The following is a 26,435-nucleotide window of genomic DNA, read 5'->3' on the forward strand; positions in this document are numbered from 1 at the left end:
TGTTGCTGCCGCCGCCGCGGCCGCCGCCGAGTGTCAGTTTCTGCGCCGCCGCCTGCGGTCTCCCGGCCGCGGGCTGCCGGCCGCCCCGCGTCCCCGTCCCCGCCGCCGCCGCCGCCGCCGCCGCCGCCGCCGCCGCCGCCGCGGGCCCGCGCACCTCTCCGCGCGCCCGGCCCCCACCGAGCCGGCGCGGGCCGCGGGTCCCCAGCGGCCGCTGCCCGGCGCTGCCCGGCGCGCAGATGGCGCACTCGGCGGCCGCCGTGCCGCTGGGCGCGCTGGAGCAGGGCTGCCCCATCCGCGTGGAGCACGACCGCCGGCGCCGCCAGTTCACCGTCCGGCTCAACGGTAACGCGGCGACCGGCCCGCCCCCGCCTTTTGTCTGCGAGCGAGCGGGGCCCGCCGAGGCCGCCCCCTAGCTGGGGCGCGCGCCCCCGGCCCGCAGCCCGGGAGGGGAGTCGCGAGCGCGCGCCGCGGGGTGGCCTCCGGGCGGCCGCCGCTCCGGGGCCGCTCCGCCCAGCGCTCCGGGAGCAGGCCCGGGGCTGCGCTCGCGGGCTAGGTGGGGGCGCGGCCGAGTCGCGGGGCTGGGAGGAGCGGGCGGCCCGGGAGAGGCGCGCCCACGCGGAGCACCCGGGGCAGGCGGCCAGAGGACCTCCCGGGAAGGCAGAGGTAGAAGTAGGGCCAGCTCGGGTCCTCTGCCGCCGGCACCCGGCTTCAAGCCCCAGGGGACCCGCACCTGCTCAGGCGCGGCAGTTTTCCGGTGTTGGACACCTCCTGCGGGCTGCGGTCGGAGATCCTGGAGAGTGGGTCAACCAGCGGTGACCTCCGCCCTTTCCCCGGGTGCTGAGTGGCTTCTTGCCGCCCCCCGCGAACTTTAGCTTTTCTGCACCGAGGTGGTTGGGGGAATCTTCTGGGCAGACCCGGGCTGAGGGAGACAGGGGTGTCTGCCTCAGTGGGGACTGTGGAGGGGAAGGTGTCACCATCAGCCCTGTGGGCTCTGAGCCTTTGGCCAGGTTGCCTCACCTCTGTGTGCCCCAGTTTCTCCATCTCGGCAATGGGAGTAACACCAGTGCACACCTGTCCCTTGGTTGTAGGGGTGAAATGCTGTCCTGAGAGTAAAGGAGGCTTAGGACAGCTCGGGCAACACATAGCAAATGCCGCTCAACATGGACCAGTGGTGGTTTTTAAAACCAGAAAGCAGTCAAGTCTTCATTTCCTGTAAAGCAAGTTTCCACCACTTACTCACCCATCCCCCCTCCACCCGAAGAGGTCTGGGGGATAGAAAATAGAGTTATAAAATCCAGGATCATGACCTCCCTGTGCACCCCCTCTCTGCGTTATTAACTTCTTCTTCCCTCCCAGCTGGGCCCCTGGTAGCAGTGTCCAAGCCAGAAGGGCCCTCAGAGGCCATCGTGCCCATTTCTGAGAAGGGAAGGCAGAGCCTCCGAAAAGGGAGAGGCTTGCCTGAGGTCAGGCAGTGAGTTAGGGCAGAGCTGGGATAAGATCCTACCTACCTGGTCTGACCCCCGGAACCGGGCTTGTCCAGCCTGCCCTGGGACGCAGTCAGGAGGGGCTGGGGTTGGGGCATGGACGTGTCTCAGGCCCCACCACATCCCTGTGATGGGGGCATTTTCACCCCACATTGCAGATGAGTACACTGAGGTTTGAACCAGAGGGAAGGAGTGACTTGCCCTGTATCACAAAGTGCCAGACCTCGACCCTGGGCCCAAATGACCTTACACGGGGTTCTTCCCGTGTGGATGTAAGTCCTTCCACCAGCATGGCGCTCACCATGGCCCAGCCGACCTTGACACTCAGGGCTGGCCATTCTTGTGTGGAGGGTCCTTGTGGTTTTTCAGATCTTCTTTTCTGAGGTTCCAGAGAGGCCTCTGGTTCTCTTGGGGGGTGGGGGGTTCAAGAGGCTCCTCTATACATTCACAGAGACAGAAGAAAAAGGGAATGTTTGGGGTTTTCCTTTTTTTCTTTTTTTTTTTGGCGAATCAGTACAGCCAAGGGACAGCAGCCCTCTGGAGCTGGCTGTGGTCGAGGCTGGACGTGCCTCGCCATATTTCTAAACTTGTCTTCTTGCCTTCCCCAAATGGCTAACTGTAAAATGGCCTGGGGATCCCCCAGCCAAGCCCAGGGAGGAGTGGGAGGCCGCCAGCTTCTCTCCAGCCTGGAAGGTGGAGGCTGGGTGTGTTTACAGGGAGTGGGGGGGAGCTGCTCGGTGTCAGGGCCCCGTCCTGCCTCAGCTCGGGAGGGGAAGAGCGTGTCCTAGAGTCTCCCGAACCGCAGGGCAGGCCCTGGAGACTGGCTCATTGTACCCACTGAGAGAGGTGACCACTTCGGCGGAGAGCCAGAGCAGCCCCAGGTCCTGGGGCAGGCTCTGGGGCGTCCCCCTGGCAGGGCTGTGCTGATAAGCTTCCAGCAAACTCTGGTTGTGCACGAGGGCAGGCTTGGAGCATCTGCCCTGAAGCCCTTGTGTCCCAGGCAGGCTGTGGGCATGCGAGGGTGGGCTCAGGGGAAACTGCTCTTCCTGTTCTACAGATGAGGATCCCAAGACACAGGGAAGTGACGCAGTTGCTCAGGGTCTTGGACCTTGGAGGTGGGAGAACTGGGATTCATTCCACAAGTCCTTGTTGAGCACCTACTGTGTGCCAAGCGTTGCCCTAGGAGCTGAGTACTCGTGGGACTGACAGTCTAGAGGGGTGGCGGGCACTAACTGAAGGGTGAAGCGTGCTGGAACGCAAGGGCCTGGTGAGAGTAAGGCAGGGCAGCAGAAGGGCGTGCCGGGAAAGGGCTGCTGTTTCCCATCAGGTGTCCGGGAGGCCGCTCTGGGAAGGTGCCAGTTAAAGAAAGACCTAAAGGAGGCAAGGAAGGAAGAGCTCCAGCGGGAAGAGCGTTCCAAGAGGAAGAAGCAGCAGGAGCAAAGGGCCTGCGCTGCCTGGTGTGTATCCAGAGCAAGAGAGTGGAGTAATGGAGAAGGGAGATCGGAGGAATAGCAGCAGATAAGGTCAAGAGGTCATGGGGGGCCAGTGGTACGGGGGCCACGGAAGCCATAGTGAGGACTTGGCTTTGACTCCCAGTGAGGTAGGTGGGATGTCCCAGGCTCCTTCCGGCTGCTCCCAGGGGAGCAGACTGTGTGGCACAAGACAGAAGTGGGGAGGTAGCTACTGCATTAGTCCAGACGTCGTGAGCAGGGCTGGACAGATGCAGAAGGAAGCGTGGCTGGCTCTTACTGACATGGAGAGTGAGACGATGCTGGAGCCCAGGCCTGGCGCCCACATCCACGTTCTGAAACACTAGCTTGTGCATCAGCATTCCATAGGGGGGGAAACCAGGGCACACAGCCAGTAGGCATCTAAGCCGGAACTGAGCCCCCACCCCTGGGAGGTCCCTTCCTTGGCCTTTCCTCTCCCCTCCCAGCCAGGGCTGACTGTCCCACGTGCTGCAGGGAGGAGGGTCATCGGGGGGGGGGGGGTCCTAGGATCCTGGTGCTTTCCACATCCTTCCTGACCCCTATTTTACAGATGGGAAGACTGAGGCCCCAGAGAGTTAGTAAGTACCTCTGGCCTCCGTCGGCACCCCCAAAGGCAGCAGGACTGAAAGCGAAGCAGCCAGTCTCGTGGCATTCAGATTCCAATCCTGGGTATGAGGCCCATACATGACCCCATGTTGCCACCCCACCGTGTCCCATGATACCCACCTAGAGCAGTGTTCCTGAGCAGGGAGGGCGGGAGAGGATACGTGGTGTGGCGAGGGGCCCAGCCCGGTGTGTGGATGGACTTGCCTGGGTAACCACCAGGCTCTGCCCTCAGGGCCTCCTGGCCGTGCTGGGTTGTGCCCCTTGCACTTCTCTAGGCCCCAGCCCCTTTGTCGGCATCCCCTCCGAGCTGCTCATGTGTCGCCCCTCCCGGAGGCCCGGGTTCTGGCTTTGCCTCTGCCTGGGGGTTTGGACCCACTGGCCCTCCTCTCAGGGTGGGTTTGGCCAGAGCGGGGATCATGTCCCTCTGCAAAGATCCCACATCTCCCACCCAGATTCCCAGCTCCTCTCTCCCCACCTGCCAGGGCCGACAATTTCTCGGTGACCCCTTCTCCTGATAACTTCCCGGGGACTTGGGTCCTGAGTTGGGGCCAGTGGAGAGTCCCAGAATGGAGAAACCCAGGGCAGAGTCCCCACGAGCAGAGCAGCTTTCACTTTTCTCAAAACTAGTTACAGTTCATGATCTCGACGTGACTCTGAGGTCCGGGAGGGTGGTAGCGATTGTCCCAGGCAGGACAGGTGAGGGATTGGACACAGGTATCAGCACTGGCCTGAGGTCACCTGGCAGAGCCGGGACTGGAACTCGGGGCCCCGCCCTGCCCTGGGCTTGTTCCTGGGGCCCCCAGTGGCAAGCACTGACTCCCTTGCCAGTGAGGCTTGGAGTTTCTGGCAGTGCATGGAACCCGGCCCAGATAAGGGTCTGGGGCCTGAGCAGGTGACCCGGACAGCTCGGCAAAGGCTGGGGGGTCAAGAGCTGGGTGTGTGTGAGAAACAGCAAGGCCAGTGTGGCTGGACCAGGGCCCCAACAGGGATCCAGTGGGCGGATGCAGGGAAGCCAGCAAGGCAGCCGGAAGGGGGTGCCAGTGGAGATGCGAGCGGTGGCCTGATTCCAGGCACGTTTTGAAGGTTATGTCCGTGGACCTGCTGAAGGGTCAGATCAGAGTCCAAGAGGAAGGCAAGGCCCGGAGGACCTTGAGGATCTTGCCCTGAGTCACGGGAGGCTGGCCATTTCCTGGGGCTCTCCAGGCCGGTTTGGGGGGGTGGGGGTGGATTGGACCGTGTCAGGTGTGGGTGGTTGGGACGGGGTGACGTTTGCTGCCCCTCTAGGGCTGAGGTGGGTGCCCAGCCATAGGACAGGTCTGCTTCCTCCCCAGGTCAGGTGCTGTGGCCGGGTCAGCAGGAGGGTTCACTACAGAGCTTTTCCCCTCACATGTAGCCCACGTCCACCCCGGTGACCCCAGATGCCTTTTTGTACCTCTTTCAGCCAGCAAACTCTAAGTGAGCTCAGCCCCGCATGCTGCCAGGCTGTGTGACTGCCTCTTGGAGCCTCAGTTTCCCCATCTGTACACAGGGCTGTAAGACTCTTCTGCACTTTGTAAGATTGTGGTGAGGAATAGTGTGTGGAGAGAGCCGAACACAGGACTGCCCGTGGTGGGGCCCCTCAGGTGTGAGCCGCCTGTCATCTCCCCAGAGGCCAGCCAGAGAAAGCCAGGGCCCTGCGTGGCTTCATACTGCTCTCCCTCCCTCATTCGGGTTCAGCTCCTCCCACTCACTGATACTCCAACATCCCACCTCAGGGCCTTTGCACATGCTGTTCTGGGCACCTGGACAGTTCATCCCCCACATCCCCCTTTGGATCAGATATTTCACCTCCCCCAGGTCTTTGCTCAAAAGAGGCCTCCCTGTGGACTCCATTTTTTTTTTTTTAAAGATTTTTTATTTATTTATTTGAGAGAGAGAATGAGAGAGAGCACATGAGAGGGGGGAGGGCCAGAGGGAGAAGCAGACTCCCCGCCGAGCAGGGAGCCCGATGCGGGACTCAATCCCGGGACTCCAGGATCATGACCTGAGCCGAAGGCAGTCGCTTAACCAACTGAGCCACCCAGGCGCCCCCCTGTAGACTCCATTTAAGATGGCAGCCCTCCTGCCTTCTCTGCTGTATTCCAGCTTATCACCTTCGAGTTCTACTATTATGATGGTACTGTTTACCTGTCTTTCTCCATGAGGGAAGGTGTAGTCAGTTTCCTTCACAGCTGCAGGCACAGCACTCAAAACCCCCCCTAACACATAGTAGGCCCTCTCTGAGTTCTGGGGTCCTTAAATGGCCAGGGCAGGCACGCAGCAGTCCTTCAGTGACCGGTGACCAGCCCAGGCCCAAAATAGCCTCCTGATCTCTGCTCTCCTGTACTGGGTGAGCTGAACTGACTTCCCGGTACAGATGCGGGAGCCAAGAGCCAAGTCCCATGCCACACAGCAGGGGCAGGTGGAGTGGAGGCCACCGCTGGACCCTGGCCGCAGCTCGGCCCGCAGAGCCACAGAGGGGACGTGAGGAGGAGACATTGGGGATCTGGAAGTGTGGGGAGGAGGCGGGACTGGGGCCACCCTCACTGAGGCCAAGAAGGAGAAAGGGCGTTCCAGGCAGAAGGAACTGCCGAGGCAAAGGCCTGGAGGCAGGGGAGAGGAGGCGTGTTGAGGTGGGGCAGAAAGAGAACGGGGCTGAGGGTCAGGAGGCCCGGGTACCGCCGGCCTCACCTGGGACTCCCTGTGGCCCTTGGATCTTTGGAGCTCAGCTTCCCCATCTGGAAATGGGAAGATGAATTGTAGCCTCCTCCTGGAGCTTTGGGGAGAAACAGAAAGCCTCCCACATGGGATCAGAGCCTGTTGCTGTGTCCAATTTGCTGTGAGACCCTGGTCTGGTCATTGGTATCTCTTGGCCTGTCAGCCTTCCACGCTCGCCCCAGGCTGGGAGCCCAGGCAGCATTGAGGAGCAAATTCTCTAGGGTGCTTTAAAGTTACAACACACGAAAGACTATTTGCTTTTAAAAATTAAAGAAAGACGCTTGGCATTGATGTTTTCTTTTAGAGCCAGTGAATTGTGTTTTCTAACTTCAGGGCCTTTCCATCGAGCCTGTCCTCTGCCTTTCCCTCCCTCAGCCACCCCCTCAACTCCGACGTTTTCTTGGAGGGATCTCCCCAGCCTGCCCCTGGTTAAATAGCCCCGTCTTGCCCCTAATCCACTTTATTTTTTCCCTTGTACACTTACAGTGGCCTGAAATGATAAACCGTGGAGTTGTCCTCAACCCCTCTTTCTCTCACCACGTGCAGGTCACTGGCAAGTCCTGCCGGCTACACCTTCACGACACCGTCCAAGTCCAATGCCTTCCCGAACCCCACTGCCTCTGCCCACGCCTGGGTCCCCGCCATCGCTCACCTGGGCTAGTGCAGTAGCCGTCCCATTGGTCTCCCTGCGCCTGCCCTGGTCTGTTCTTGCGGCGCCCAGAGGGATCCCATGAAACCCTGAGTCACCTCCCGTCCCTCCCCTGCCAAGGACCCTCCTCTGGCCCCCAGCTCACAGTGACTTAAAGTCTCTGCAGCACCTGCTCCTGTCACCTCCCTGCCCTCCCCTTTGCCCACACTGCTCCAGCCACCCCAGCCTCCTCACTGGCCCTCCAGCACATCAGACCCACTCCTGCCTCAGAGCCTTTGCACTGCCTGTTCCCTCTGCTGAAACATGGTTCCCCCAGACATCGCATGGCCGACTCCCTCTGCTCCTTCCTGTTTCGACCCAGCACTCCCTCCGCCCCTGCCCCACCCCCTGCCCCGCTGCACATTAACTTGCTTTTCTTGTTTATCCTCTGTCTCCCCTTCTACTGAGTTCCGCGAGGGCAGGGCTCTTTGTCTGGCTTGTTTGTAGCTGAGTCCCAGTACCAGAAACAGTGCCTGGGGCTCCGTAAACATCTGTTGAATGGAATGGTTGGATACAGGGGTGAAGGGACAGATGGACAGATAGGCTGGCTGGCTGGCTGGCTGGGCTTACAACAGCAGAGGCTCACGTGCTCCGTGTGTTCTAGGCACTGCTCTCAGCGTTGTGTAGAGATGAGCTCACTTAGTCTTCCAAACACGATGAGGATGCTTTATTACATCCCCCAGTTTATGGATAAGGAAACTGAGGCACAGAGAGGTCATTCCGGGTCCAACTCCGGCACCCTGGCTCCGAACGCCCATCCCTCCATTTGCCTGATTTAAGCCCCGAGCGTGTCCGGGGCCTCACCTGTTCACCACCCTCCCTCTGCAGGATGTCACGACCGGGCTGTCCTGCTCTACGAGTATGTGGGCAAGCGGATCGTGGACCTGCAGCACACCGAGGTCCCCGACGCCTACCGCGGCCGTGGCATCGCCAAGCACCTGGCTAAGGTAGGGTGCGGAGACGGGGCCGACCGGGCCTGCGTCGTGGCCAGAGGGCAGACGGTGCCCACCTTGCCAACAGGTTACAGCTGGGAGTGGACAACGGGCCGACAGCACACTCTGCCCTCCCCCGGCCCCTCTGGGGCGGGAGGCAGCAGGTCTGGGCCCAGGCCTTAGGGTTCTGTAGAGCTAAGCGTCTGGGGCCACGGACACCTGCTATATACGGCAGGAGCTCATGGCCGGGGCCCCGGCACCTGGCACAGAAGTGATAGGTGCTCGGTAAACCCGTACTGAACGAGGAGATAAAGGAAAGTCCGGGAACGACGGCTTGCGTCCCATTCCGCCCCCAAGCCCTCCATCCCCAAAGCACCCCAGAGCCCAGGCCGGCTGGAGAGCAGGTGCGGCTTTAATTCGGGTCATTGCAGCCTGGAACAGAGAATGGCCTTCCGTTCGTGGCCCTGAGGGCTGCTCCAGGCCCCTGTTCTGGCCTCTGGCTGCTCTACCCACCTGCACGCCCACCTCGCGCCTCCGTTCCTCCTCTCCCCTGTCCCCTCCGCCCCATGTAGCTGCTGTCCCCTGGGGCCAGCGACTCGTGCCCGGGTCTTGCAGACACAGCTGTCTTCTTCCTTTAAACGGGCCCCGCCTCTGAGCTGCTCTGTGGGGCTTGTCCCGTGTTGCGCTGAGGAAACTCTGGGCGTTACTGACCTGGGCAGAGGGGAGGCGGGCCGTGGAGCTGGGTGCACCCCTCCCTGATGCTGCAGAGCCTTGGCCAGGCGTGGGATCTGCCGGCCGGCCCCGGCCGTGTCTCCCCTGAGCCCTGCCTGCCGAGGGCACGAAGGTGTTCACCGTGTGGCCTCCGAGGCCTTCTTGGGCCTTCCGTTTCTTTTTCTGCGAAATGGGAGAATAGACTGGAATCTTGTCTCTCGAGGGTCTCTGGTTGTGAGCCCTGAGATGGGGTGTGGACGGTGAGACGCGACAAGGCCTGCTCGGGCGAGTGGAGCTGGAGGTTCAAACTGGCCGGCATGTAAGCCCAGGGTCCTGGTAGGTGCTCAGTAAATGCTGCTCCCCCCTCATCAGACCAGCCAGTCCCACCAGGCTGTCCTCCACTTCGTTTCAGCACACGCTTATTAAACGCCAGCTGTGTGCAGCACATCCTGCAAGGCACCGGGGGCAGGGGGTACCCCGGGCGCGCCCTCGCTCTCCGTCTCCTGAGCTCCTTGGGGAGATCCGCCAGAGCTATGACGAAGGCCACAGGCTGCCACCCTCATTGCTTCCCTCCCCGGCCCCCTCCCCCGCCCCCAATGGGCTTCGGAAGCCCACTAAGAGCTGAGCGTGACCTCTGCGAGGTGCAGGGAGCCCTGGGGCTCCTGGTTAGGTTCCAGGGGGTAAGGTTCCAGGACGAGGCATCAAAGGAGTGGCCGCGTGAAGATGACGGAAAGAGCTGCAGGCCTGGCGAGCACAGAGGCCCCGAGATCGATGGGGCGGGTGCGCTGGCTGCCAGGCCTCGCGGCTGGGCTGGGGGACCGGCAAGACGCGGCGCGGGGTCGGGCGTTCTCTGGCTTAGTGCCTGCTTGGCGCCCTTCAAGACGCACGGAGCCGTGCGCACGTTGCTGCTGGGCTCACTGGGCTGCCCTCCCAGGGCCTCTGCATCCGATCCCGGCTGAGCCTCTTCGGGGTCATGTGGCCTCGGGCAGTCTGCCCAAGCTTTGGGCCTTGGTTTCCCCTGCTGCAAAAGAAGGGTGGCGGCAGGGGCCTCCAGCTCCCGCCCTCGTCCCGTGGCCTCGTCCCGTGGCCTCCAGCTCCCGCCCTCGGAGGGCAGCGCCCGGGAGAGCGTGGGGGCCGGGCTGCGGGCACTGACCACTTCTCTCTCTGCCCGGCCGCCAGGCTGCTCTGGACTTTGTAGTGGAGGAGGACCTGAAGGCCCATCTCACGTGCTGGTACATCCAGAAGTACGTCAAGGAGAACCCCCTGCCACAGTACCTGGAGCGCCTCCAGCCGTAGCCCCGGCCCTGCGGGGCAGGAGCCCTCCGTGCCAGACCTCTCCTCGCGGCCTTCGCCCCGGCCCTCCGCGTGCTCTCAGGAAACCTGCTCCCCGCAGGGGACGGACTCAGAGTTATTTTTGTAAGGACGCTCCTCGGTGGCCCCCGGAGGCTGCCGGCCGACGATGGGCAGTGGTCCAGCTACCGTGGTGACGGGGAGGCCGGGCAGCCGAGGTCCCGGCGGTGGTCACTCTGCAGACGCTGGCTGGCTCCTCACAGGGCCACCCCCGCCTGTCGTGGGTGGGCCGGCGGGGGCCTGCGGCCAGGACTGCAAGGTGGCCAGGGCTGTCCCTGGGGCCAGTCTGGGTCCCACCTGCTGCTCACTGCTCTGTGATCGGCAGGAGGGCTGATTTGGGGCCCCCGCTGCCACCACCTAGGCTGTGTCCTTTGTGCGGACGAGAAGGGGATTCCCTGAGTGGAGAGGAGCAGTTAGAAACCTGGCGTGCCAGCTTCCCAGGGCGTGGCACCGAGCCTTCTCTTCCTCCAGCTCCTGCCCCCCCGGCGCCGGGGGGCACGGGCCAAGGCGAGGGGCACCGCTCCTTCACGGGCAAGGTGTGCGGGGCGTGCACTGGGCACCCGCCGCGGCTCGCCCGGCGCTATGTGCAGGGCTGTGTGCCATGGAGTGGCTGCTGTTCTCTCCTTGGTACCTGTTCCCTTAATTCCTTGCCCCCTCGTCTGTCAGCTCGGCAGGAAATCGAGGTCCCGGTCCCCCGTGGCCGCCCTCCCTGTTTGCCCGGTCTGCCTGGAGCCAGCCCCAGGCGCGGCCCGAGCACCAAGCACCAGGAGCCCCCCTTTCGCCGGCCTCTTGGCCGCCCTGTGGGTGGGGTTTCTCACAGAGGACCCTTTGGAGCTCAGGTGGGAGGGAGGCACACTGTCCTCACAAAAGCGTCCTCACCACCCGAAGGGAAGAAACATTTCTGTGGAGGGATTTCCTTTGTAGACGTTGGACATCGGAGCATCTTTCTCTTTCGTGGCAAGCTTCTGGCTGGGCATGTTCTCTTGCCTGCCTGGGATCCCAGGGTCCCTCCCAGACCAACTCTCCGGGTAATGGCCTGGGAGGTGCACACCAGCACCCATTCTTCCGTAGGCTTTGTGAGCTGGTGAGGGCTCGGGGTCCTGACCTCCTGTGCCCTCCTCCCCACAAGGGTCAAATCCATGCCCGCCTCTCTATGGGGCTGGAGGGTGACCCTGGAGTCAAGAGTCCCTTTGGGGCTGAGACATCGGTTAACAGCACCTCCCCAGGGGTACCGTGTCCCCTCCAGGCCTCTGGCTGGTGGCGGGCTTGGGGAGGTGTGTGTGCTGGGGAGCCTGGTGGCCACGGTGACCCCTCACTTTCTCTGACTCGCTGTAGCGGACCTCGGCCTGTGGTTGCCTTCACACTCACCTCTTCGCTCCCGCTCTCGGCTCCCGCCGAGCTCACCACGACAAGCCAAGCGACGCAGCTCAGGGGCTCCCCCCCCCCCGCCCCCGCAGACATTTGCACACACCCCTTCTGGCAGGAGCATCTAGATCAGGAAATGCACGGAGGCTGGGCAGCCTGCCCACGGGGGGTCCCTGAGCCCCAGAGAGGCACGATCCTCAGCATCCCCCGCCGCCTCCCATGTGCTCACTCCCAGCCCCACTCTGGCCTCTAAGAATTCCCCTCCCTGAGGACTGAGGGCACTCCTCGCCTTTCCCACCATGTTCCTCAGTGCTGTTGGCAAAGGGCTGTTGTGAGGAGCCGGAGAAGCCCCTGGGCCTCCGCTCTGCTGGTGGTCCGCAGCCAGGAAGAACTCTGGCAGGAAGTAGGATCAGTTGCTGCGTCCCCTCCCAGGCTGGGGGTGTCCCACCCCTGGCGCAGCTCAAGGAAAGAGTGGGTTGTAGGCCCAAGAGTGGACAGATGGGCCAGTCCGGGCCTTCTCCCTCTGACTCCTGGGGCAGGTGGGTTATGGTCCCCTTCCCCTCCCTCTCCCCACCCACACATGCCTTCCCAAGGTCAAACACAGACTCAGGCATGAAAACTGCCCCGTGGCTGAGAAAACGGGGGCTGTTTCCCTCCATGGCGTACAGGGTGAGGTGAACCAGCTCCAGGAGGGGACTTGGGCCCAAGGCCCTCCCAGTCCAGCCACGGCAGGGAGCCCTACAGCAGTAGCCCACGGAACCCCGGGGAGGTCCCCGGGGCCAGCAGGGCGAACGGGAGCAGAGAGCCAGGTGGCGCTGAGAGGGCAGCCCTGTCCCAGTCCTCCATGGGTCCCAGCCGGAACCTTGTTCCTAACTGCAGGTGACATGCCACACTTGGGCAGCATACACACAAAACAGTACTTGAACCAGGAGACATGCAGGGCTTCGGGGGACTTAGATCAGCCCCGGGCCCAGGAACGGCTTGTCCCCAGTTCCTGTAGGAGTGACCTGGAGCCTCCCCGCGTCCAGCTGCCTTAATGTACCACCGCCCCCACCACAGCGTCCAGCCCGCCCTCAGTCTTCAGCAGAGCCTCAAGACGGCAGCGGCCTGCCCTCCGAGGCTGGGACCCTGGTCTGCAGCAGACACGGGCCCGGAGCCCCAAGCCCAGCCCCCCTGGTGCTCCAGTGTTGCCCGCACCCATCCGGCCTGCTCCAGGAGCCTTTCCCCGGCGGGCAGGTCACGAGGGCCACTTCCACCTGCAGGGGCAGGGGGACGCTTGGGGATCTGACCCTGGCCCCCCCCCGTCCAGCAGATTGCCCCAAAGGCCCTGCGCTCTCCTGCCATGTCTTGCTGGGGGGGGTTTCTTTTTCTTGCCCGGTCAAAATAGCTGGTAACTCATGTGCCTTTCCTACTCAGGACCTGTTCCAGGTGGTGTCTGGGCCAAGGCCCGTCTCCAGACCTGCGCCCTTTGTTATTTTTCAAACTCCTGAACAGATTGCATGACATACGTTTCAATAAAAGGTGTGACCGAGTGCGCGGGCTCCAGGAGTGCTTCTAGAAGCCGCACAGTGGGCACTCGGGCCGGGGGGCTGTTCTCCCCCACACCGTCCTGCTCCGTCTCCACGGCAGTCTGATCACTGGCCCCCCTTTTACTGAGGAGGAAGGACGTTCAGGAGCCATGGGGTGTGAGGAAGGAGGGGGAAAGGCAGGCTTGGCAGGCGCTCTCCATTCTTCTGTCCCCGGTCCCTGGTGTTCAGCCTCGTGTTTAATGGGCAGCGAGGCCCCTGTTTTCCGGTGGAGAAGGCGAGGCTCTGACAGGCACCCGGGGCCTGGCTAAGGTCTCCCAGCAAGACCACAGTGGCATCAGGATCTGGGGACTTTGCTTTCCTTTCACATGTCACAGCTCCCGCTTCCCGGGGCCGCGGCCACGCTCTCAGAGCTGGGCCCGCGGAGCAGCCCGACGGGGTTTGCCAGGAAGAGGCTGTGATGTCCCCTCACGTGTCCTCAGCTACTGCTCTTGGACATGTCCCTCTCCCCACTAAAGAGCCTTCCTTTGGGGCTTCTGGTCCCGTGGGGGGAGGCAGGCTCCTATGCAGGCCCCTGGGGGAAGCCAGGTGCTGCGCTCGAGGGCCACGTGGCCACGTCCTGTGTCTGTCCCACTCCCTGCCCCCCACCCCGCTGCCCAGGGAGGGAGGGACCCCTGAATAGGAGTTTTCCTAGTTCCCACTCGGGATTACAGTGCTACCCCGAACAGAAGAAGAAGAGGAAGGCCCTTCAAAAATCTTGTCCAGCCTGTCATGGCAGGTGCCGTGAGAGCCCAGTTCTTAGGCCTATTTTACAGATGAGGAAACTGAGGCCCAAAATGGGGGAGTCACTAGGCTGCAGCCCACATAGCTAGACAGCAAGAGCAGCAGGATCCACACCCGGTCCCCGCCCTCTTTGTAAGATGATGCTGGGCTCGGGGGTCCTAGGTCTTAATGTCTACCCTAGGTGACAGTCTCCGAGAGCAATACACACCTAACCCTTCTGGCAACCTCCCTGCTCATTTGGAAGGTTGAGGTGGGTTCTGTCTTGAGCTACAAGCTACATAGCTAAGCAGGGGGGCCCGCTGGGCACGCGAGGACGACTTCGTGCGGGGATTAGGAGGGAGCATCCAACCATTCAGTCGCTCACGTTGCTCCTTCCTCGGGGCAGTCTTCTCGGATTTGCTCAAGTCCACACAAACGTCCCGTCTACTATTCTCAGGGTCCTGCTTCTTCCCAGTCAGCGCCCTAAGCTCCCCATCGGCGTCCGGCGAGGCTGTGAAGGGACGTCACGCTGCCCCCAGCAGATCCAGCTCCGGGCTCCGTGGGCCCTTGTGTCATCCCGCAGCTACAGGACGTTAGAGCGAGGCGTTCCCGGCTGCCGAGGACGCTCTGCGGTCTTGTGGCCGCGCCTGGAGCCGAGTCCACCCCTTTCTGTCTGCTGACCCCGCTGCAGCCCCCGCATCCAGCCCACCCCGGGGCATTTGTAGCGGTCGTCCCCGTCCCGGTGACTGGGGACAGCAGCCGGCGGGTCTCCAAGCCCGGCCTTCAGGAGGCGCCTCCACCCCTCACCGAAACCAGCTGAGAGGTCAAGTAGCAGCTTTGAGCTTCCAGGGTCCCCTTCCCCCACGGGGGCAGTGAGGTCATGACTGTGCCCCAGCCCAGTCCGGTTACACAAGCCAGCCCGGGTTCCCGTGTTCGAGGGATCGTTCCTCGGAGGCCAAAGCTCCAACCAAGAACAACATCAGTCCGTGTAGGGTGAAAGCGGAGACTGCATCAGGTGCGGCAAACACAGGGGATTGAGTGCAGGGGACTGGCGACCACACTGTTGGAAGGATGAGCGGAGCCAGCGCGAGAAGATGACCGGAATGTTAGTAGTGTGGGAGGCTGCAGTGCCATGAGCTGGGGCACGAGGTGTCCCTGAAAGCCGCCATCGCTGGGCTGCTGCTAGGACTTCGCTACCTGAACAAAACCCCGGAGTGGGTGCCCACCCATCGCTGCCACCGCTGTTAAAAACACCCCAGATCCAGAAACACCGTCACCGTCTTCTAGGCTCGTGCCAGTGCCCCCTTGGGCAGAAATGAACAGGCCGCCCACTGCCGAGGGCTCTGGGAGGTGTGGCCTGCAGGTGTGGTCCAGGCGGGGCAGGGATGTGGATGCCCCCAGACGAGTAGCCAGGATAAAATATCCTGGCCAGCGAGGGGCAGGGCATCTGATAGCGTGCCAATCCATCTACACCAATGGCTGAAGCCAGCATGATCCAGAATGACAGCTCCCAATGCCAGGCCGACTCCACATGGCTGTTAGAACGGCAACTCACATTTGGCGCGTCATGGTGCCATGAGCTTGTCGTAGGTGACAGGGGACACTTGTAGGCTGTGGCTCGGGTTTGGGTGGGAGATCTGTGGGTGAGATTCAGCAGTCCTCTGAATTGGGGAGAGGGTGAAACACATGAGATCAGAGGAGGATCCTTCCAAGAGGCTTCTTTCTTAAGGCACTTGACAGTGAAGTCACGGGTTAGATGTGGAAAGACGCTGAGACTGGACAGGAATAAGCCTCTCCGTGGTCATTCTGGAATCTAGAATAAGTCAGGGAAAAGAGAATTTACCAGTGTTTGATCTGTTAAGACAAAAAGGTCAACTAAAAGTATGAACTAGGTCAGAAAATCAGGTCCCTTCTTTCAAATTTCCCAAGTTGAATTTGCCTGTGAAGAGAGAGCCTTCCTCCTTGCACATGTGGAGACCCTGCAGGTCGGAAGCCCATCCCATTCCCACCTGGAGTAGCTATTATGTATTCAGTGAGGATCTGAGGGTGAGTAAGGCAGATGGGGCTCCATCTTCAGGGGACCCCGCGGGACAGGGTAGGAGTGGAAAGCACACACCCGGTAAGAAGACTCTGACAGGGCTGCTGGTGTTCGCAGGCAAGGCACCCACACCAATGCAGAGGGCCCCGGAAGGCTCTCTTGAGGAAGGAATATCTAGGTCGAAAGCTAAAAGATAGGTGGGCATTGTGAAGGGCTCAGCCTACAGGCCCCATAGCAGGTGGTCCCCACAGTCTCACGACCCCATCTCCTCATCAGCAACACAAGCCTCCCTGCGGGTCCTCATACCCGCAAAGTCACTCCCACCTCAGGGCCTTTGCACATGCACTTCCATCTGCACAGAATGCTCTTCTCCCCGCCATCCTTGGGTCTTCCTCCCTGGCCTCCTTGAGGTCTGTGCCCAACTGTCACCTCCTCAGTGAGGCCTCCTTTCCCAGATCCTACGCCGCCTTTAAGCTGCTACCCACCCCTCCTGATTCCCTTATTCTGCTCCAGTTTTGCCAATCGTTGCTTTCTTCTTACATTATGTATAACCGGTTTATTTTAGCTTGTTTATTATTTGTTGTCTGCATCTCACTCCGAGGATACAAGCCCCATGAGAACAGTAGTTTGTTTGTGTTCCATTTTGCTCACTTTGATATCCCCAGACCGGAGCAGGGCCTGACACAGATTTAACGCTCAACAATGTTTGTTGGATGGAGGGAGGGACCGGTGGACTGATAGATGAACGGAAAGAAAGCTCTGGGTAGATTAAGCACGAGCAAAGGCCCAGCAGTGAGGTAGCTGACGGCATCTTTTGAGGTTGCACGTGTCCGGAGGTGAGGGAGGCAGGAAATGAGCCTGGAGAGGAGGTGGCACCAGAGGATGGACAGCACAGCGGAAAGGTGGAGACTCACGTCGTGCGGGGGCAAAACGCCGTGACCACCGGCCCCCGCCAGGCCCTGGAGGGCAAAGCAGGCTGCTCCTGAGCCTGTGGCTTTCAGGGGGCACTCAGGCGATCGAAGCCCATACTGATGTGTGCGGGGGGGGTTCCTTCAGTTTGCAGCGAGGCGTGAGGACAAGGTGCGTGTGAGAGGACAGTCTGTAAATGGAGGGCAGGTGCGGGAAAGGGCTGGAGGCCCCGCCGTGTTTGAAAAGACAACTGCTAGTGGCCGCAAAGAGCAGGGAATCGAACTGACAGCGTCTGAGGCAGCAGCGGCCTGACGGTCTCTCAGTTCTGTAGACAAAGCCTCGGCCGCCCGCAAGATCACATGCAGTGTTCCCTGGGCCCACCAGCTCACTGTCTGAGCTGCTCCGGAGGTTAAGCTTCGGTAAACTGAGGCAGAGACAGACACGTGATTAGAAAGCAAAGAAATGGAGCTGCTTTTTCTTTTTTTTTGGAAAGCTACGTTAGGAAAGAGCGACGGGCACAGTCCTCTGGATCTTCCTGAAAGGAGAGCTCCCTCAATCTTGGAGGGAACTGTACTGCCAACGAAGAATGTGCCTAGGGCTTGGCCCCTGAGGCCACGGCCATGGGGGCAGGCTGCAGAAAGCGTGCAGACCCCTCCTCAGACCCCTCCTCAGAGGTGGCCACGGAGAAAACAGGACGGGGAGGGTCCTCCCCAAGAGCAGAGTCGGGGCCAAGCCAGGGCGGGGGTCCCCACGACGCCTGCCCCTCGGGATCCCATTGTGGCTGGCCTGGGGCTGCCACGGGACATGCCGGGATGTGCCGTCTCCTGCTCTCCCTCTTTCAGCTGAGAGCTTCACCTGCGTTGATCCTGTCCCTGTCCTACCATCTCGTTCTGGGTCGGAGTGCGCAGTAAGTTGGATTTTACTTCTAGATCCCAGGCCGGTGGAGAACATGCTGCATCTCTAAGAGACTGGAGGCCTCAAACGGAAATGGGGTGTGGTGTGGGCGTGTCCCTCGGGCAGAGGGTACGAGTGAAGAAAGGGGAGCACTGCCATTGGGTGGCCAGGGGACAGACTGTTGCAGGGACTCGGTAAGTCACCTAAACTCCATTCCCTGCCCTTCCTGGACAGACAGACGCATCTCCCAGGCTCCCTGGTCGTTAATTGCCAGCAAAAGTGGACGGAGGCTTTCCGAAGGTGGTGCCTCCCCACTCCCATCTCCCCTTCCCCTTCAGGAAGTGGCGGACTCCTGGGAGGGAGCGCCCAGCATTACATCTGATCTCTGAGGCATGGTTCAGTCTATTTGTTAGACTAACAACAGCTTAACAAACACATAGGCCTGGTCAGGCCAACTAGATTAGGTTGCTGAGGCTTCTGGGGACTCATCGAACGCTTGTAAGCAGGGAAGTGGCACGTTCATATTTGTTTTAAAGGAATTATGGTGGCTAGAGTGTGGAGAAAGGATTGCAAGGTGAAGTTTGGGGGTGGGAAGGCAGCTTAGCTCAGGGCAGATCCCCAGTGTCCTGGATCACAACGGGGCAGTAAGATCGAGAAATGGGTAGGTTTGAGGTGTCCCCGAGTCCACAGCTGACAAGTGGCAGGGTCAGGACTCCAACTGGGGTCTGTCTGGGTGGAAGAGCGCCCTATGTGTTGAGGTGTGTGTGTGTGTGTGTATAAACATGGTCCCCAGATTCCATCTCCACTACAGCCAGCCCAGGGCAGGGCCCAGCCTCCCTCCCTCACCTGACCTTCTGGTCTCCCGACCTATCTCTTATGCCCTGTGGGCTGCTCTCCACACAATAGCCAGGAAGATCTTCCTAAAACCCCAACCAGACCATGTCCAGTGCCCTCCCACTGAACTAAGGGTACAATCTGAGGGACCTGAAGCAGCCCCTGCTCACCCGTGTCCCTCAGGTTCATCACAGTTCAGCGGCACTGACCTCGTTCCTTTACTTCAAATCCTTCAAGCTTGTTGCTGCCCCAGGGCCTTTGCACTTCTGTTCCCTTTACCTGAAACTTTCTTCCTCCAAATATTACCATAATTTCACCTTCCTTGTCATTTAGATCTGTTTTAATTAGACATGTGTTCAGCTGCTGGGAAAGCCCAACTCACAGTGGCATTTCATTTATGCTATGTATTACAAAGTCTGGAGGATGAAGGCCCAGGCTCTTTTCATCCTCCTCTGCATCTCCTTACTATGTTGGCTTTTGCCCTCCTGCTTGTTGCTTCATGGTCACAAAACGGCTCCTGTACCTCCAGGTATCACAGCCATATTCTAGGCAAGAAGAAAGGTGGATGCTGCCTTTCCTGACGTCCCCATCTAATGTTGCCTCCCCGGGCACTCTTTACCTCATGCCCCATCTTATTCTGAACCTGTATTACTCCTTGGACTTTTCTTACTTGTTTCCTTGTTTGTTGACCAACTCTTGCCGCTGAAACAAAAGCCCCAAAGCAGGACCACACCTGTCGTGTTCATTGCTGAGGCACCGTGTCGGGGACATACGGATATTTGCTGAAGGAATGAACAATGGAGTCTCCTAGCTGGCTTGGTGCCAGAGTCAGGACTCCAACTCAGACCTCCCGCCTCATGGGCCTGGACATTTCACAGAGTCCCTGGGACCCTCTGTGTGAGGAATCCAGGGAGATGTGAGGAGCCCCCCGCCCATGTGCAGGTGTGGGCATATGAACAAGGAGCCTGTGTTTGCCGGCCTGGATGGAGAGAATCACCCTTGCCCCCCACTGGGTTTTGGGGAGTGCTCCTTACTCAGAGTGTGGGGCAGTCTTTCCTCAGAGGCCAGCCAGCCAGTGAGACGATTCCGGGCCCTCTAGAGCCCAGAGTTAAAGGGCAACCCCTCATCTCGGGGGCAAGTGTCTCCCTTTTCCTGGGAGCTTTAGGGGAGCGACAATATCGTGCTAGAATTTAATAATCTTTTTTTGTTCTTATTGTATTTATTTTTGCAGAATCGTGCATGTGATACAGGCATTGCATTCAGATAGTCAATATAGAGTTTTTCTTTTTTTTTTTTTTTTTTTTAAGGATTTTATTTATTTTGACAGAGAGACAGCAAGAGCAGGAACACAAGCAAGGCGAGTGGGAAAGGGAGAAGCAGGCTTCCCACCAAGCAGGGAGCCCGATGCGGGGCTCGATCCCAGGACCCTGGGATCATGACCTGAGCCAAAGGCAGACGCTTAACGACTGAGCCACCCAGGCGCCCCTAGAGTTTCTCTTTTAAATAACTATATTTCAGGGTTCGAAGAGTAACCCCATTCAAAAAGCAATATTAAGAGTGGACTAAGGATCTGGCACAAATGCCAATCATCACCTCTACCTAGTTCTAAAACATTCTCTCCATCCCCAGAAGAAACCTGGTACCCATCAGCGGTCCCTCCCCACTCCCTCTCCTGACACCCACCCCGCCCCCCCCCAGCCCCTCACACACAACTACTAATCCACTTTCTGTCTAGATTTGCCTATGTGGGCATTTCATATACATGTGACCAGCTTCTTTCATGCAGCATATTTTCAAAGTCCATCCATGTTGTACCATATGTCAGTACTTCATTTTTTATGGCCAAGTGATAGTTCACTGTGGGGATGGACCTTGTTTTGTTTATCTGCTCATCTGCAGATGGACTTTTGGGTTGTTCGAACTTTTGGTGATTGTGAATAGTGCTGTCGAGAGCATGGGCGTACAAACATCTTGTTGTTTTTGTTTTTGTTGTTTTCAGATTTTATTTATTTATTTGAGTGAGCGAGAGAGAGAGAGAGAAAGAGAGAGAGAGCACCAGCAGGAGGAGGGGCAGAGGGAGAGGGAGAAGCAGACTCCCCACCGAGCAGGGAGTCCGATGTGGGGCTTGATCCCAGGACCCCGGGATCATGACCTGAGCCGAAGGCAGACGCCCAACTGACTGAGCCACCCAGGCGCCCGACAAGCATCTGTTTAAATATGACATTTGCGGGTCACCTGTGTGCTTCGGGCAGAGGCCTATGGCCAGGTACTTCTGATTCCACTCCCTGTGATGGCTGGCCTTCCAGTTCTTCTTTCAACCCCTAGGAATCTGGTGGCCCATCCTCTTGGTGGGGTCCCCCTCTCTCTCCAGGCATCCCCTGGGGCAGGACAGGATTTAAAATAGCGTCAGAGCCCTTGTGCCACTTCCCCCTGCCCAGGCGGGGAATGTAACTGGCCTAGCACAAGCCGGTCCCTCTCTCCGTGTGCGGCCCCCTTGGTTGCCAGCAAAGCCTCTCCCCTTCAAATGGCTTCACATGCAGCCGTCCACCGGCCCACAGCGTCCCAGCCCAGGGGACCCAGAGCAAGTGGCGTCAGCCCACATGTCCTTGTCTCGAAGCAATATTCCCTCTGCTCTCCAGCTTCTTTTAGGCTGGATGTTGGCCGTGCTCACCACAGGGCACGGAACCTTGCAACATTTGGTGGCCTCAGTCCAAACACGTTCTGGGCAGAGTCATGTCCCCCCGCCCCAAATTCGTATGTTGAAGTTTAGGACCTCAGAATGTGGCTGTATTTGGAGGGAGTCTTTAAAGTGAGCAGGGTAGAGGCGCCTGGGTGGCTCAGTCGGTTGAGCATCTGTCTTTGGCTCAGGTCATGCCCCAGGTGGGATCAAGTCCCACACGGGGCTCCCTGCTCAGCGGGGAGTCTGCTTCTCCCTCTGCTCCTCCCCCCTGCTTCTGCGCTTTCTCTCTGACAAATAAAAAAAAACCTGAAAAAAAAATAAAGTGAGTAGGGTGAAATGAGGTCAGATGGGAGGGCCCTGATCCAGTCTGACTGGTGAGTTCATAAGAAGAGGAAATCTGGACACGCAGGAGACACAGGGAGACGTGTGAGGACACAGCGAGAATGTGGCCTGCTGCAAGTCAAGGAGAGAGGCCTCAGGAGAAAGCAGCCCCGCTGGCACCTTGATCTCGAACTTCTAGCTCCCAGAATCATGAAAAAAGAACTGTCTGTGGTTTAAGGCCCCCAGTCTGTAGCACTTTGTTATGGCAGCCCTAGCAATGATTATAGGGTAGTTTCAATGTCCTGTGAACATCTGAGCTCGCCACTTCCCCTGAGGTCCCCCGGCCCCTGCTTGTGAAGTCAACCTGTGAGTAGATGTCTCACCTACTTCACGCTCCCCAGGAGGCACCTGCTCTCACATGAACTATAAAAAGGCACTGTTATCATCAGCCCATCTTGGCCCAGTTTGTCCAGGAGCTCCTCATATTAACACCGGAACTCCCGTGTCACCCTCCAGTACCCCTGCTCTGTTTGGCCCAGCCCTGAGTGAGAAGCGGGCCAGGCGGGCTAACGGAGGCAGGGGCCTTGGGCTCGTCCTCCTCTATCAACCTGTGCTAGGTTGTGGGAAGGAGCAGGGTCTGGGTGACACATGGCCAAGTAACACCTCCCACAAAGCGACTGCTGCGCGGCGTCGCTCGCATGCTGACGGCCACCGGTCTCCACCGAGGAGGACGCTGAGATCAACTAGGGGCAATGTGTGCCTCTTCCACACTCAGGCCGTGGACCTGGGGCAACTGGTGTGCGATAAGAGGCATGAGCTTGCGGTTCCCCAGGAGTATGGGCTGTGCACACACCAGGGCCCTTTCCGTGTCCGAGGTGGGATGCTGATAGGAGGGAGGATTGAGGCTCCCCAGGAACATCCTGGAAGGACACTGGGTTGCTTGCGGCTGGGCTCATGACTGGGCTTGGGCACCACGGAGCACTGGGCGGCCAGCGTCTGTCTCTCCAAGTGCAGAGCATCTGCCAATACAGGATTTTAGGAAGGGCTTGTTTCAGGTGTCTACCGCTGTGGAACAAGCCACCTCAAAACACGGTCGCAGAAAAGAAGGGCCGTGTCTGTCTGCTCATGGAGTCCGTGGGTCGGGAACCTAGACGGGGCAGAGCACATCTGCCCCCAATGTCTGGGGCCTCAGTGGGGGCGTCGTGAAGACTGTGCTGGTGGAGCTGTGGGGAAACAGCCCCTGCTGGTGGGAGTGGAGGGTGCTCGGGCCATTGTTACCAAGGCGACCAGTGCCCACGCCCACTGACCCAGCAAGTCGTCTTTAGGAAATCATTGCACGGGCACCGGGAAGTTGTGCAAGCACACGGATCGCAGGCCTCTTCGAACAGTAAAACGCTACTGGGAGGCTGCCTGATAAAACCATGGCATCTCTGAGCACGGCATGGCGCCTGCTGTTAGAGCCAGTGTCTGCCCAGAGTGGTCTCCAGGATACGGGGAAGTGGACACAAGTCACACGGCCTGAGCACAGTATGCCCCCTCGGGGTGACAGGAGACAGCTGTTGGTAGTAGATGGATACGTTTGCCTACGTCGGAGTATCTGTACAAGACACGTAAGAGAGGAACAAGCCACAGCTCCAGCAGGTGTGAAGGACTAGGTCATGGGAAGAGCAGGGTCCGAGAAACCTACTGTCACTGCATTTGAATCTGATGCCGTGTGAATACAGTATCCACTCAGAATTAAAATTCTATTTTTAAGATGCTCACTTCTGACGCTCTGAGTCCTAAGTCCAGAGCGTCATGTGAACACAGTCTACCAGGATGTCTCTGCTGGCTTCCCGGGTGCTGGGAGGCCTGCGAGCACACATACGTCGTGGCCCATGCTCACCGCAGGCGTGCGTGGTCGCCGTGTGACAGTGCGTCTGCCCTGTTCATCCCACCCTGCAAAGCACACTTCGCAGACGCCCCTGTCAGTGACTCGGCCGACAGCAGGCACGGGCAGGGGCTCGGGGGACGGCAGCGAGGGAGAAGCCATCCCGCCCAGGGCGCTGTGGCGCCTCAGGCCGCCGTGGTGACAGGAGCAGCCCCAGGGCTGTGACACTCAGCTCCTGCTCCAGCAAGTGGGAATCACGGTTCTGGGAAACACGAGCTTTTCTTTTGCTCGCCCATCCCCCAGTCTCAGGGGCCACAGCTGCTCCCGCCGGTTACTAGTCTGTGAGCGTCCTCATTGTCCCCTTGCTTCTCCTGCCCTCCCAACACCTCTGTAAACTCCTTCCGCCTGAAATACCTACAGTGGCTTTGCCCCCGAACTAGACACTGACTAACACACAGAGAAAGTTACACCCATTTTACAGAGGCGAAAATGGCAACTCAAAGACAGGAAGTGACTTAGCCGAAGGCAAACCCACTACCTCTCGTCCCTCGCCATGCTCCAGTGAGCCCCGTCCCATTTCTGGAACACATCAAGCTCGCTCACACGCCAGAGCCTCCACGCGGATTCTCTCGGGGCAGAACAGTCTGTCTCCAGCTCTACCTGACCACACGCTCTCCACTCAGGTCCCAGGCAAATGTTACCTCTTCAAAGAGATCTCCTCTCGCCCCCCCATAGTCTCCAAGTCACTCTACTACATCATCCTGCTTCGTGTCTTCTTAGAAATCCTCTGAAAATAGGTACTTGGTTGTGATCGCACTAGACTGAAAAGCCCATGAGACCAGGAACAGTGTTCATCTTACTAAATGCTGTGTCTCTGGTGCCTAAGAGGGTGACACAGAGGGCACTCAATACTTATTTGCTAAGAATGAATGAATGAAAAGGGTGCTCAATGATTTTTGAGCACCAGCTAGGACCCACCTTTCCCGCTTTCTGTCTGCGAGCAGTTCAAGGGTCTCTTCAGGAGGCTTCACTGCCTGGGAGGCCACAGGACTTCCAACTTCCACCATTCAGGCTGTGCCCTCAATGGGTGCTCAGTTACTACAGGCTGAGTGAACTAACCTGCCTGTAAACCTTCCAGAAGACGCCTGGGCAGTAAGAGTGATCCAGAGGCAACACTGCGGGGTGAGGGGGCTGTGTCTCAGCTCATGTCAGCCGACTGGAAGCAGATGGCCTGCTAGAAGGTAAGTGCAAGAGCCGGGGAGGCGGGACGATCAGCCTAGGTGCACAGCTGTTTGCCTACTTACATTTCCTCTGTGCATTACACATTGGCCTGGGACCTGTCCTCGTAGATGAAGACAATGGCATTTCCAGCCTCCTCCTGAGAGGCGCCACAGCATAGTGTAATCTCTGCAACCAGACAGCTTCGGTTCAGTCGCCGGCACCACTCCCGACCGGCAGGGTGACCTGGGAAAGTCACTCAGGTCCTCTGTGACTCGGTTTCCTCATTTACACAGTAACAATGTTGATAATAACAGCATCGCTTTCCCGTTGTTGTTGTGGAGATCAATGGTTAAGTCACTTAACAGATTTAGAACAGGGCTTGCGTGACATCACCATCGGCTGTTACCTGTGTAACAAGTATGTGCAAGTTCCATACATGAATCATCTTATGTAATGCTCAGAGCAGTCCTGCGAGGAGAGATACTAATATCACCCCCACTCTACAAACAAGGCAACTGAGAAACAGGTTATAGAAGCAGCCCTAGATGCAGAGTGTGGAGCCAGGCTTCACACCCAGCTGTTCTAGAATCCCTAGAGACCCTCTTCACCACCACCCTGGTCCAGAGAGAACGGGTCTGTCTGTAGGTAATGACGAGGCAGCGTGATCATTGTTCAGAGGTCTCTAGCCACGTGTCACATACACGCTGGCACTGCGAGGCCGTGTTGTGTGACCTGAGCGGGCACTTCTGAGGTACCAGACAGGCCTGAAGTCTAAAGGATAGCTGGCTGGGAGAAAAAGACATTTTACGGAAAGCACGCATTCGCTCTCCTGGCAAGTTCCAGGCAGGAAAGAGAGGCAGTAGAAGCTGGCGAGATAGACAAACTCCAAACTATGGAGGGGCTTCTAGATTGTGCTAAGGAGCTTGAAGTTCATCATATAGGTAATGAGGGACTGTAAGAGGACTTCAGGCATTTAAATCTATGGTACAACGTGAGCTGGAAGGAGATACGGAGGCATCCTCAATGCTAAGAGTGCCATCTACACCTGACAGCCCCGTGCCCGGGCGTGCTGAGCTCCGCCAGACTTTTTCCTATCTCGGAATCTGGAACAGATTTTGACATACAAGAGTTGCTCAAATATTTATGGAACCAACTAACGTGTCCTAACGTTGTCTGTGGAAAACTGGAGAGAGACGACAAGTTCCAGCACTGTGAACGCTCCTCCTCCAAATAGCCCAGAGGTCCGTTGGAGTAGCGTCCATGAATCACTGGGTCGGGTTTCGTCCATCCTGACTCTTCACAGCAGCGTCCAGGCAGGGAAATGCCACGTCCCGGGCAGGGCTCCCGCCAGGCGGGGTGATTTACCTTGCATATACCCTCAAAGACACCGAAATAGAAGATTGATCATATTCACGTCCCCGCACCAAGACAGGAGTGGGCTGTGCGGTGGAGACCAAAGGGCCTAAGTGGCCCTATCTCAAATGGGCTTTTCTCTATAAAGGACCCTGTTTCTTTCATAGCAATGATCACTTTTGGTTCTTTCTCTTCTTTGCTTTGAGACTCTCGATTCCAACAGTCTGTAAGCAGGGACTTTCGTGGCAGAAGGGACCGCGTCTGTCTTGTCCCCACAGCATCCCTGGAGTCCAGGGAATTCGGGGGAACGCGGCGGGAGTAGCGAGGGCCTCTGAGAAAGGCCGGTGGCGCCTCCGGCCCCTCGGTGACCTTAGTGGGGAGAGGCGGCTGTGAAGGGCAGGTCGGGCCGCCTTCGCGGAGGGCGAGACCCAGCCGGCGGCTGCACAGGCCGGCGGCGGGACCGGCGCGAGGGCGGCGAGCGCGGGTAGGACCGGGAAGCGGCGGGCGGGCCCCACAGAAAGCGCGGCGCCCCTCGGCGACTGCAGCGGGTAGCGGCGGGACGCCTCCCGCGCGGTGCTCTGGGAGTTGTAGGCACTTTCTTTCCACTCTCCAGCTCGTTGCTCTTGAAGCCCAAGGCGCCTGTGACTCCTAGGCTGCGAACTCTG

At 59.1% G+C, this 26,435-nt stretch overlaps 1 protein-coding gene and 1 long non-coding RNA gene across 4 annotated transcripts; one reads left to right on the forward strand and one right to left on the reverse strand.

Moving 5' to 3' along the window:
* Positions 1-12,894, forward strand: NATD1 (N-acetyltransferase domain containing 1). 3 transcript variants are annotated; one of them, XM_081805570.1, is made up of 4 exons: positions 3-342; positions 2,812-2,941; positions 7,833-7,951; positions 9,827-9,858. In XM_081805570.1, exons 1-3 carry the CDS (start codon positions 237-239, stop codon positions 7,948-7,950), a joined length of 354 nt encoding a protein of 117 aa, XP_081661696.1. In that variant the 5' UTR covers positions 3-236; the 3' UTR covers position 7,951; positions 9,827-9,858. The 3 variants fall into 3 exon arrangements, 2 of the variants coding, with proteins under 2 accessions (XP_081661696.1, XP_081661698.1); XR_014140598.1 differs by lacking the exon at positions 9,827-9,858 and having other exon boundaries at positions 1-342; positions 2,812-3,643; positions 7,833-7,954; XM_081805572.1 differs by lacking the exon at positions 2,812-2,941 and having other exon boundaries at positions 119-342; positions 9,827-12,894.
* Positions 12,792-26,430, reverse strand: LOC145717406 (uncharacterized). Its single transcript, XR_014140599.1, has 2 exons — positions 24,175-26,430; positions 12,792-15,463 (listed from the first exon to the last, which is right to left on the reverse strand). It is a non-coding gene; the product is annotated as an uncharacterized LOC145717406 (long non-coding RNA).
* Between the last annotated feature and the right edge of the window lie 5 nt (positions 26,431-26,435).

The sequence above is a fragment of the Leptonychotes weddellii genome, chromosome 15 (genome assembly GCF_054177405.1).
Source record: "Leptonychotes weddellii isolate Sample4059 chromosome 15, ASM5417740v2, whole genome shotgun sequence".
Lineage (NCBI taxonomy): Eukaryota > Metazoa > Chordata > Mammalia > Carnivora > Phocidae > Leptonychotes > Leptonychotes weddellii.

What these genes read in the sequence shown, in the direction of transcription:
- NATD1 (XM_081805570.1), top strand. Translation starts at nt 237, where the DNA reads ATGGCGCACTCGGCGGCCGCCGTGCCGCTGGGCGCGCTGGAGCAGGGC. An exon ending in GTTCACCGTCCGGCTCAACG is followed by an intron (nt 343 to 2,811) that starts GTAACGCGGCGA and finishes GTTTCCCATCAG; the next exon opens with GTGTCCGGGAGGCCGCTCTG. An exon ending in CAAAGGGCCTGCGCTGCCTG is followed by an intron (nt 2,942 to 7,832) that starts GTGTGTATCCAG and finishes CTCCCTCTGCAG; the next exon opens with GATGTCACGACCGGGCTGTC.